At 25.6% G+C, this 13,111-nt stretch overlaps 1 protein-coding gene and 1 long non-coding RNA gene across 2 annotated transcripts; one reads left to right on the top strand and one right to left on the bottom strand.

Moving 5' to 3' along the window:
- The first annotated feature begins 1,388 nt into the window (after positions 1 to 1,388).
- On the top strand, positions 1,389 to 5,467 carry LOC132925169 (uncharacterized). The gene is made up of 3 exons (XM_060989588.1): positions 1,389 to 1,733; positions 4,576 to 4,701; positions 5,343 to 5,467. Exons 1-3 carry the CDS (start codon positions 1,587 to 1,589, stop codon positions 5,379 to 5,381), a joined length of 312 nt encoding a protein of 103 aa, XP_060845571.1. The 5' UTR covers positions 1,389 to 1,586; the 3' UTR covers positions 5,382 to 5,467.
- On the bottom strand, positions 1,722 to 8,216 carry LOC132925170 (uncharacterized). The gene is made up of 2 exons (XR_009661383.1): positions 8,040 to 8,216; positions 1,722 to 1,835 (listed from the first exon to the last, which is right to left on the bottom strand). It is a non-coding gene; the product is annotated as an uncharacterized LOC132925170 (long non-coding RNA).
- Positions 8,217 to 13,111: the final 4,895 nt, after the last annotated feature.

Genomic DNA, 13,111 nt, shown 5'->3' with positions numbered 1-13,111 from the left:
GAATATTAGCTAATAAAAATAAAAATAATAAAAATTTTAATAATTAACACTATATATAATTATTAGTTACTACTTAGGTATGTATAAAACTTATATTTATAATTTATACTTTATGTATATAATAGTACAAAGTGTCCGCGTTCTGCAAAGTACCTTTTTACCCGACCGTACAAAGTGTCCGCGTTCTGCAATGTACCATTTTACCAGACAGTACAAAGTGACCGTTTACCATAAATTATTTTTTAAAGGTAAAAATACCAAGTGTAAAATTTAAATAAACACGATTTAGTACATCATAAGAATGCTTTAGGTCGAACCCTAAAATATAAATTAATAATCAAATTATAAAATCAGTAAAAATACATAAATACGTATTAGCCAATAATAATTTTTAAAAAAGAGTACAATATCATGTAGTTAACATTATTGTTGAGGACACTAGGAAACTCGTCAAAAAAGAGTACTGTCCTACGAAAAATAGTACATCTGATCACCATATGTATAGTAGATACAAGCACTACAAGCGTTATATACATAAATATATTACCTATATTTAGCTCATGTGGTGTACAGATTTATTTAAACACGAATTGATTTTTATTTGATGAATACGAAAATTATACTCTTATTCTTATTATTATTTTTACTCTTATTATTATCGATTAATATCATTATTATAATTAATGATTATTATTAATGATTTTTTTTTTAACGAATAAGTACTTGTAAAAGCTAAGTACAAATGTGTAGGTTACTATATTATTGGTATGTATTATATCTACTAGGAAATAATAAAGGTTCTCGGTAAAATGTTTATTTCAAAAAGACTTAAACGACTGAAAAAGATTTCAAATAATTTCAAGTTTAAGTATGCCCATAAAATAGTATTCACTTATTAAATTTTAATTTGATAATTTTGATATACCATACACCTAGATGTATATATCAGAAATCTTAAAATGTGGACTGATTGCTCTAAAATAAATATAATGACGAATATCGAGATCAGTTTACAAAAGTATTAAAACATTATTTGGTCGATCGATATCCGATAGTATCGATACAACAAAACAATACGTTTAGTCAAATAAAATATATTTTACAAAACGGTCGCGCACTCTTGCGTCGTGTTGGTGATTTGTATGTGCGTATGATACGATGTAATGCGCACACACACACACACACACACACACGCGCGCACACAGCAACAACAAGAGAACAAGACTACTTTTATCTTTTATTCCGCCATGACATAGCGTTTCGCATGGTTTTCGTTTTGGTTTACCGGCTTTCAAAGGACATGCAGCGCTCACGGTGGGGATAGCGTCGGTTTTTTTTCTTCTAAGATTTTAACGAATAACGCCGCCATATCCATACACATCGCGTTATATGTTAGTAAACATTTAACCTAACTTTTTATCTTAATTGTTATTACACTTGTTTGTGTTCTGAAGTGTGTACTGTGTAAACACATTTTACTAGTTTACTTGTGTTTAATTGTTACAGTATTCTGTGGTTGATATTTTGTCTAAACTGTTGATTAATTGTTTTTGTTTTTACTACTACATTTAATACCACAGAGAACCATGTCGTCCGTCGATGCTGTTGTGCCCATAAATTACCTAGACTTGTGCCGCATCTGTCTTGCCGAAAGCCAACTCACTGATATTCTGATGTTTGGAGAAACGTCTATACAATGGATAAAAGACATTAAGACATACTTCAACGTCCAAGTAAGTTTATTTAACATTCACTTATATCATGTTTTTTGCTTGATTATTGATTCATTCCACGGTGCATCGTCAGGCCTTTTGATTCTTTAGTATACTTTTATCCTAAGAAAAATAAGTTACTTTGGTAGTTACAGTTCATTGCGATAATCTACACTGCATTTGGTAAACTGAATTGTGTTATTGCGACCATCACCGTTTGATGCTGTGTTATATTTGAAAACAATTTTGTAATATTTAAGATAATATAATATAAATAGGCCTGCCTAACAAAATTTAATGCGTAAAGTATATGCCGAAGAGTATAATAGGCATTTAAGGTATCTGTTTACTTTTTTTTACAAGACTTAACATTTCCAAAATATCTATTTTCTAAGTAGTCTTTGATTAAATAAGTATTATGATCAATACTCTAGGAAAAGTCAGAGCAATTTTCTCTAATTTTTGTTATACAGATCTAATTATATTATTTTGTCTTTTTGATAACAAAATCGTTTTAAAATAATGCAACCTGTAGTACCTGTCGTAAACGTAGTAACAGAATTGATTTCACCAGGAAATCATATAGGTATTCGAGATAACTAGAGCGCGGATTTTTATGCATTAAAAGTATTGAAATATGCCATAATTTTTTATTTATTTAAAATTTACAAAATTTAATTTAAAAAATTAATTCAAATTTACATTTAATTATAAAACTTATAATTAATTACTGAAATACATAATAAAAAAAATGTAGGGAATTTTCTGAACTTAATTTATTTATTATTACAATGAATAATCATATGCATTTCAAGTTTTTCTTCTGTGAAGCTGTGTCGTTTATCGATTAACATATTTTTAAAGACTGAAAACAAACGTTCGACGTCAGCCGAAATTATTGGGGCATATTTGAAGTTTACGTCATAATTGATTATTTATCTTATAACTAAATATATATATTAACTATTATTTAGTGACTATGAAATTTAGTTTTAATTTTTCTACTTGACAAAATATTATTTTATACATTTTTTTAAATTAAATATGCAATAAATTTTGAATTTTGAATTTTGCCAAAATATGCAATAATCTTTAAATATGCAGAAATAGGCAAAAAAAAAATTCATCATTAGCTTCAAATTATGATGATTCGTGGAGATAACTGACAATTATTCAAAAATATCAAAAGGAAAAAAATTTGCAATTGCATAGAAATCCGCTCTCTAATGATAACTAATAAAGTAATAACTATCAAAAAGTATATGTTGTTCTCATCATCCAATCATGATAAATAAAAATCTATCTATATTAAATTATAATTAAATTTAAATAATTTTAATAATTTAAACATAAATTACACTAATTTTAAATTTAGTTATAGTAAAGTATTATACTTATTTTGAGAAAAATAATACGGACTCATACATTTTTTGTTATTATCCTTGTTATGAAAATAATTAAATATTATATACTGTTTAATTTATTATTAGTTTAAAATATATAATTACACAAAATGTCATAAGAAAAATTAGTAGGTATTGACATTCTTTTACAAATATGATATATTAATATATTTAATTAAACAAATATAAATATTAGTATTGGTATAAATCAAATATAGTGATTTAATACTTGTTATATATTTAAAATACTATGCATATAAATAATTTAAATATAAGTTAAAAATTACTAACTATTTAGTTATTTATTTTACCTGATAAACAATTTAGTAGTTTTTAATAGATTTATAGACCACATATAGGAGAGGTATCTCCCAATGTGTGGTCTACCACCATTTTGTGTATTAGTTAACGATAAATATGAGTATAGTATCTACCAATGTTATGTATTCTATTATAATTAGGATATCCTCATAGTTATGATTAGAGCGCGGATTTCTATGCAATTGCAAATTTTTTTCCTTTTGATATTTTTGAATAATTATCAGTTATCTCCATGAATCATCATAATTTGAAGCTAATGATGAATTATTTTTTTGCCTATTTCTGCATATTTTGGCAAAATTCAAAATTTATTGTACATAGAAGCAAAAATTTAAAAAAATGTATAAAATAATATTTTGTCAAATAGAAAAATTAAAACTAAATTTCATAGTCACTAAATAATAGTTAATATATATATTTAGTTATAAGATAAATAATTGATTACGACGTAAACTTCAAATACGCCCCAATAACTTCAGTTGACGTCGAACGTTCGTTCTCAGTCTTTAAGAATATGTTAATCGATAAACGACACAGCTTCACAGAAGAAAAACTTGAAGTGCATATGTTTATTCAGCTTAATAATAAATACAATTTTAAAAATAAATTAAGTTTAGAAAATTCCCTAAATTTTTTTTATTAAGTATTTAAAAAATTAATTATTATAAGTTTTATTGTAAATTTTAAATAAATAAAAAATTCTTGCATATTTTTTTACATATTTTCATAATTTTGACTGCATATTTTTTACATATTTTCATGATTTTTACTGCATATTATATGGCATATTTTGATACTTTTAAGTGCATAAAAATCCGCACTCTAGTTATGATTTTTGATATTTATTGGTATTATTTATTATTTCAAACTATTTTATAGTCGTTATTGCATTGATGATAATCTGATTTATTAATCTGAATGATTAATTAATGCTTTTGTAGACTAAATTGTAATTTTAGTACAATAATCTTCTGGTTTAAGTTAATTTTAACTACTGACCAGTTAAATTATGGTTTTTTTTGATTTAAAATAACCAAGAAAGTGATATGACAAGTATCAATGTTTCATGTTTTGGAGTTCTCAATGTATAAATACTTGAAATTACAAATTTTATAATAATATTAATTTTATATTTACAGTTGCAATTCAATGATCATAAATCGACAAAGCTATGTAGGTGTTGTATTCTTAAGATTGAGTCATGGCGCAAAGATTTGCATTTTGCAGCCAACGCTCAAATTATCATCGATTTTTTCGATGAAAGGGTATGTAGACATTTTTTTTGTAATCTAGGTTTATATTATAGTTAATTCAAAATAAGGTAGCGAGGTACACCATTCTATTCACTAACTATCTACAGTTACTGGTTTAAAATAAAAATTTACGTTTTTAATTATTTTTTTATTACCACTTTACCAAATTTACCAATTTATTTTCAATTTTACTGTAGTAAACAGAAAAAAAACACATCATTGTAAAATCAATACGTTCTCAAAATCTAATAAATAACCAAAATAATGTATTAATATGAGAGTTGTTATTATTATTTTTTGTGTTCCTTATAATGGATTAAATAAAATATTCTCTTAATACACTTAAGTTTTGTGAGTACAGTTTAATTTAAGTACTTATTTCAAATTATATTTATTTATAATTATTTGTGTTTTTATATTCTGTGTTACTATTACATCATTTTAATATTTCATACCTTTCAAAACAAAAAAAATATTTAATTAACAAAAATGATTTATTAGATAAAATATGATTTATAGAAAAAAAATGTTGTTATTCTTATTGGACATTTTAGTATTGTGTTTAGGAAAAACTACTAAGTTATAAGTTACAATTAATGTAATTTTTTAGCTATTTTATTAATTATATTATATGTACTGTTTTATACTTATAGGTGCGATGTGTACTGGGAATCGATACAGAAGATGATTGAAATAATCAGTTCACAAATACATTTAAATTTGTATCAGACAATGTTATATTAAAATTTTGTCTAATAAATTTCCTATATTTTGTTAATTTGAATCTTTGTAATTTTATTTAGCTATATGATTAAATTCTGTTAGAGGTTTTGCATACCAAACGTTCCACTGTACATCAAAAACAACTATCTAATCTAATGAATATGGAAGAATGAAGATATTTTATTAAATTAGGTTTTTTTCATTTCAAAATGAATACAAATGGTAAAGAAATAGAGTTATTTTTTTTCAGTTTAATACAATCTTACAATATTAATGTATACAACAGGAGTATATAATTTTATGGTATTGATATAAACAAAAAGGAACCTAGCAATAAAAAAGTGAAGGTTGGTCATAAATAGAACACAATTATTATTTTGTATAGAAACTACATGTCTACATAATTAGTATACTTTTTTTGTGTATGACATGATACATTGATTAGGGAATAGAATTTAACAGTTAATTTAATTAACAGTTTTATACTGACATAATAAGCAATGTTGCAAAAACCATTTATGTATATATAGACTTTTATACTACACTAGATAAGGAACTCCTTTATTATTTTTATCAGCGAAGCTTGTGTATCAGTTGCTGATTTTGTTGGTTTGCAAAACATTGTATTTATTATACAAAATGTAATAGGAATTACATCGTTTTTAATGGTAAAATATAATAATTTATGGGAAACATCTTATTTTTTTTTTTAAACAAGTTTAGAAATAATTAAATACAATACAACTTAATTAATATTTACCATATAAGATACCATACAACCAGACTTCAACTGATAACGGAAGTTCGCTATATAGTTTTATAAAGAAATCTGTGGGTATATGTTCATAATTTAAATAAAAATATCGTTTTTCTGATAATTTTATATATAAATTAGATAATAAACTTTTAAAATGTTTAACGGGTTAAATAAGGTTTTTGTAAAAATTGAAGTAAAATTTAAAATTTAAAAATAACATTCTCAATGAAAATCAAAGAAGAACACTGAACTAACTAAAAATAAAAATTATCTTTAAATTGTTTAGATATTTTATTATAAACACTATAATATGAAACTATATGAAAAATAAAAACAATCATTACAATCATCAAATGTATTATTGAGGATTTGATTTTAAATTAGGCTGGAGTAGGTTGTAAAAATAGATTTGGAGGGGAAGAATATTATATTTGCGAGTAGATTTGTAAAACATTTGAATACTGCTGATGTAAAAAATAAAATTGTTGTTATTTATATTAAAGTTATTAAAAATAGAATATGATAAATGGCAATATCTGAAAATTTTTGCAACACACATGTCATGTCCTACCTAACCATAAACACCGAAATAAAAATAGTCTCTAGCTAAAAAATGTTCTAACATAAAATAGGCAGTATATTAAGTTGATAGAACTATAATTTAACAATATTGATAGTTGCATATAATTTTATATGTGTGTTAAAAGTTGCGTTAGATAAAATACTTATATTTATGAAATAAAGTTACATTTATAAGAGCCAAGAGGCTAATAATTATTCCAAGATAGTTGAATTGTACTTTTTACCTAGAAAATGTTTGAATTGCACTTAGGTAAAAAAAATGTAACGCTTGATTGAGGGATCGTAAGTTCCTACACGGAAAAAGGTAGTTATGTTAATTTCTACACAGCATGTAAAATAAAATATACTATATTTTATATAATATTTTAAGATATCAAACTAATGATAATGTCTTAAAAAAATGAAAATATTATTAAACATTTTATTTTTATACATTTTAATTGTAAAATAAAATAAAAAAAATATGCTATATTTTTATAATATAACTATAAGTTATCAAACTTATGATGTGAAAATAATATTTAGAAGAATATATAATAGTGTGGAGTAAGTGAAGAAATTATATAATTGCACTCGTTTCAAACGCTATACATAGTGCCGATAAAACTATAGGATCTATAAAGATAGATTACAACGATAGCTTATCGATAAAGCTGATAAGACGACTTATAGATTCGACTTTTTTGACAAATAAAATATTCAAAGTACTTATATTTTATTTTTAAATTATGAATAATTATTATATTAAAATGCATGACAGGATCATATGATATAACTGATATTAGATTGAAAACTTATAAATTATATTTATATATAATAATATACCTACGCTGTGTAGGAACTTATATACGTATTTTTTTTATTACCTATGTAGGAACTTACATTCGCCCGCTCGATTTGCTCTCGGGTAAAAAAAGGTATAATGGTTGATTTGCATTAATGAAAAAAATAGGTATAATGATAGAACTGCATTCGGGTTAAAAGCAGAATATTATTTAAAAAAATAATGTTAGGTAATTTAAGCTTTGTTAAGTATTAGTTTCCCTTCCCACTTAAAATGCAATCATTGTAATAGGAATACTAATTATTATTTTTATACTTCTTAATTGTATATAATATAATGTACTCGTATATTACAAGTATATTGTAAATATTAATAAATGACATTTTTTTTTAGAAATTATAAGAAAGTGTGTTATGAGTTTATTACATAATATTTATATTTATATATATATATATATATACCAACACCAAGCCATAAGACATATTTCCAGATCAGGGTACTCACATTTTTTCTGTCTCGTCCTCGATTAGAAAGGTGTTAATGTTTAAGATGGCCCTTTTATTTAAGTATCGTTGAAAGCGTAGAAGCTGGGATACCAAAACGTAGAGCAACATCTTTTTTTTTTCACCTGCTTCAACTGCCGCGATCACTTTTTTTGACGGCTAACGACAAACACGTGTACTTAACGGGACCCGTATTGCGACTGACTACGTTGTATTCAATTCAACAACCTATTGTAGAGGTTTATTTTGGTAAAATGATACGATTAAAATTTAGATAAGGCAGGTAAGATACGATGACATTTGTAATCTACGATAATATTTAACCACCGTCGTCATTAGTTTCATTACGAGTACGTTAAATAGATTGTACATAATCTTTATACAATATGAACTAACATATAATCGCGTTTAAAGAAATCCGAATTATAGAGGTTCGTGGAAAAACAATTCGAACTGTAGAGTGTGCCTCACCAATAACAGACATTTCCAATTATCGAGGGGACCGGAATACATGTATTTTCTTCTAATTATAGAGTTTTCTCATGGGACTTAGCGTTTAGTTCGATTTATGGAGTTTTTTCGAATTATCGAGTGACTACTGTATTAATAGTTTATATAGAATTGCACTGCTTTTTAAACCGAGTGCATAGACACAAATAGGGGGGCTTTAGGGGCTAAGCCCCCCGCAAACATTTCCTAATTTATTTTTAAGCTCTATCAGTATTATTATAGTTTATGATGCAAAATTCGTGTTCCTATTTTTATGATTATGTAATTCGTAAATGAACAAATTTCATTTATCGTGGTATTATTTTTATCATCATTGTACATTGTAGACTTGTAGCCATAAACCATAATACCTACCAAGAACTAAGAATAATAAGCATTCTTATTACGGAGTCTATTATTGCAGCTCATATTGATATCGAAAAAGATATTATAGTAGATATATTGAAATAATATTAAACACATTTGCTAAATCCAACCGAAGAATACAGCTCTAAAAATGTAATAGGTACATTTTTTTAAATAAAAATGTGTTCTATAATTATATTATTTTGTTGTTACTTGTTGCTCTAAAGCCATACTTACAGTAATAATTCCTATTGTTTTTCTAAAAGTTATGTGGTGTATAAATGTATAATGTATATAGTATAGTATAAATATAATTTTGACAACTATTATTATAACTAGATGAAATGGTAGCACATTTAAAAAAAATATTTAGTAAGTTTTATTTTTTGTCAATATTGTAATTAAGTAAGCAGTATACGAATACGATATACCTATATATTGTATTAAACATTTTTTTAGGTGTTAATTACCTGTACAAATGCGTCAATGCTCCATTCAGTAGCTAGTGCTTTAGCCCCCCCCCCCAAATCTCAAACGCTATTTGCGCCTATGACCGAGTGTAGTTCAACCATTACCTACTTTAATCCTAGTGTAGTTGGACCGTTACCTTTTTTAACCCGAGTGCAATTCGACCTTACCCAATATTTCGCGCCTTACAGAAAAAAGCAAAAAATAAATGATTGAACTAAAGTTAAATATATCATAAGTTCAATATATTATTATAAGACATAATATTGTTAGCGTCTATCCTAGAATGTTTGGCGAAGCACATACCGGGTCTTCGGGATTACCGATTCGATAACGATTTGGTGTTTCCGTTGAATGTTCTAGAATCGAAAAAATGTTATAAATATGACAGTCGCGAATATATTGCGATTCGCGAGTCAGTCGATCGGTTGATCTTATATTGTCCCGACGCGTAATGTTTTTTTTTTTTGGTAAGAGTGAAAGACAACGAAATAAAATTGAATAATCTGTAGACTGTAATACTAGTTATTTTAATTTTTATGTTAAGTAACCTAATGATTTACAAACCTATATAAACATTAAACCGCTCGTCAGCCAATAATATTACGTATCATTATTTTTTTCTACTACCTATGTTTAAGATAAACAATTTTTATTAAAATAAATATAACAAGATTTTTCCATCTAAATTTACAATTTACAACATAGACTAAAACTAATAAATCGAAATTTGAAACATACACAATTTATAGGGGTAAAGTCAATTGGTCGTATGAATTTGGACGTGGTAAAATTAGTCGTCTGAAATAGGTCGTTTAATAAATAATGTGACATATTATATTATATAAAAATAAAATGTTTTCGTTATTTTTCTTAAAAGAATATGACGTAATAATATGTCATATGTGTAAAAACAAATATAAATTATTAAAAACAATACGTGTAAAAACTTAAAATAATTATAAGTTATAAAAAATGATATACATGAAAAGTATTATAAGTTATGAACTATCCCTGACATACATTCATCAAATGTTCTATTATTAAATGTTTTACTTACCTATTGTATTTATCCTCTCAGAAGTGTCATTATATTTCTCCCGTTTTCTAGGGATTTCTGCTCCGGTACAATATTAGACCATTTAGCTTGTCTTCTTTTTGTAGGGCTTTAATAAATTTCCAAATATTAGGGCGAATAGCGTTTAGTATAGATGAAAAACCATTATGCCATCCTTCTACAGAATTATTGGTTTTTGGAAGGTTATATTTTCATTAGCATAGTATTTTCAAATTGTAATCGAAAGTTTTGGATTCTTTCTTTTCTCGTTTCTGTCTATCGGGGGCGTAATTACGGGAGATATGGGGGATAGATCCCCGCCCCATGCAGAGCCGTGTTAAGGTCCAATACCGCCATAGAGCAAACAATTTTTGCCGTTTTTCGCCCTCCTCGTAACCAGAAAAAAATTTTTAGTAGTATAATTTTTGTACCTATCCATAAATATAAAATACACATATATAAACAATTTTTAAAAAGAAATTTAATTCTAATTGAAAATATAACACAACTACACAAGTAAACATTAATAAGTTAAATAATTATAATAATTTAAATTTACAATAATATAGTCAAAATCGTTTGTAATTGAAAAAAATCAAATTATTTCATAGCTATTTAAATATCTTTTTTACTGGATTTCATTGCAGCAAATTTATGTATTAATTCTTCTTACTTCATATCTTTAACCATATCAGATTCAATACATGATATTGACAAATTTCAAATTTGACATTTTTTCATTGATTAAAGATGATCGCAAATAATTTTTTACACGTTTAATTACAGAAAATCTTTTACAATGCTTTTAAATTGTATTAATTCTTCTTCGAAATCTTCGATGTTTTATACCGTGACGTCAATAAAGTATGCACAAAAATTCTACTTTATTATTTTATATAATTATGTATAAGTAATAAAAGACGGTTACCTACTGTGTATAAAATATATTTTTATTATTAAATATAATATAATATTTCAATAAACTAGCTTTTTAAAAAATTTGTCCAATTGTAATGTTTGCGCTATAACTTTTTCTTCTTTCAATTTTTTTTCTAATTTCTTTTTTTTCATATTGCGAACCACTAAGTCTCATTCTTTTCATTTTTACGGCGGTCTAACTATATTACAAATGTAAATAATTTATTATTATAGTTTAAAATACACAAAAATCAACAATTACAACTTACAAAGTTTCAACACTGCGTACTAGAGTACTAGAGCACTCGTAAACTACTCATGCATAACTACACTACTAATATCGTGTGATTCGTGTAATTATTATGCGTATTGTACTATTGTCCAATACTTATTGTAGGAATTAGACAATTTACAATACTCATAGACGGAGATTTGATTGAATTTTAGGGGGGGCTTAAATCTTTCTTTGCAAAATAACAAAGCCCCCACGCCCCCTCACAAATATCAATATATACAGGGGACGCCGTTTATAAGACTCACAGATATAAGGTTCAGTCGTGCGATTATTAGACTCAAATTTCGTAAAAAATAAATATTTTTGGTTATAAATTTAGAAATACATTGGTTTTTAAAAATTACATATTTTACTACATATTACTAGTTTCAATTCATGCTTTTTAATGTGTGTATTTACAACAAATTTTATCGCATTACACATTTTTTGCAATTATCGTTATTGTTATATATGAGTACCTACGAGAAATATATTTTCAAAAAATTAATAATCAAAACAAACCAAAATAACAAATTTTTTTCATAAATTATAAATACATCATAAATCTTTTATAATTTTTTATTAATATGTAGGTAATAATTTTTATAATATGTAGGTATATGTATTATAATTTTATTTTTTTATCAGAATTTTTAAATGTATTCAATAATAGATATGTAATATGTATTATATTATATGTATTAGAGTAAATTAAAAATAAAGCAAAATATATAGTAAAATAAAATTCATAAGTATGTAATTCAATTTTTTTCCCACTTCGCCTATAAGATTCATTCGGTTATAAGACTCACTTTGTGCTGGTCCCAAAGTGAGTCTTATTATAAGCGGCGTCTACTGTATTGCCTCCAATACGTGTTAACTCCTAAATAACCAACTAATAATTACCAAATAAAAAAAAAAACCTACTAAATACGCATTACTAACTACATATGCACTTTAAAATCATTAATTTGTGATACAATAAATATTTTATTATTTTAGTATAATAAACCTACATTTGATTAGCAAATATATTAGTAACGTTCTCAATACTGATATTGATATCTTTTCCAATGTATAATATTGAAGAGTTATAAAATTTTTAATCCGTCGTGACGGTCGCCCGGTACCTACGCGCCGATGACGAGTATATGTTGTAATAATTATTATATTGACTAAATTTTGGGAAAAAATTTTTTTTGTAAAGTTCCAAGATTTTGGCAATTGTTGTAAAATAGGTACGACGTCCGGCCGGCAACATGATTTTGAAAAATGTTCAATAATTTTGGGAGGCTTTCGATCTTTTTTTTTGGGAGGGGGGGCTAAGCATATTCTCAACTTATAATTATTTCTAACACACCAATAATCCAACTTCCTAAGTAAAATCCTTCCCTATAAACTATAATATTTTAATTCTTATTTATTAGTAAACACTAGGTACCCTGCCGCACACTGTACCTAATTACAGTATCTACTTCCTACACAATATTTACAAAATTTA

Source organism: Rhopalosiphum padi, chromosome 3 (assembly GCF_020882245.1).
Source record: "Rhopalosiphum padi isolate XX-2018 chromosome 3, ASM2088224v1, whole genome shotgun sequence".
Classification (NCBI taxonomy): Eukaryota; Metazoa; Arthropoda; class Insecta; order Hemiptera; family Aphididae; genus Rhopalosiphum; species Rhopalosiphum padi.
The sequence above is the reverse complement of the archived record's forward strand: the minus strand, read 5'-3'. Positions and strand labels throughout refer to the sequence as shown.

Excerpts from the sequence above, each read along its gene's own strand:
- LOC132925169 (XM_060989588.1), top strand. The coding sequence starts at position 1,587 with ATGTCGTCCGTCGATGCTGTTGTGCCCATAAATTACCTAGACTTGTGC. Across the intron at positions 1,734-4,575 it reads AGACATACTTCAACGTCCAA|TTGCAATTCAATGATCATAA; the intron begins GTAAGTTTATTT and ends TTATATTTACAG. Across the intron at positions 4,702-5,342 it reads TCGATTTTTTCGATGAAAGG|GTGCGATGTGTACTGGGAAT; the intron begins GTATGTAGACAT and ends TTATACTTATAG.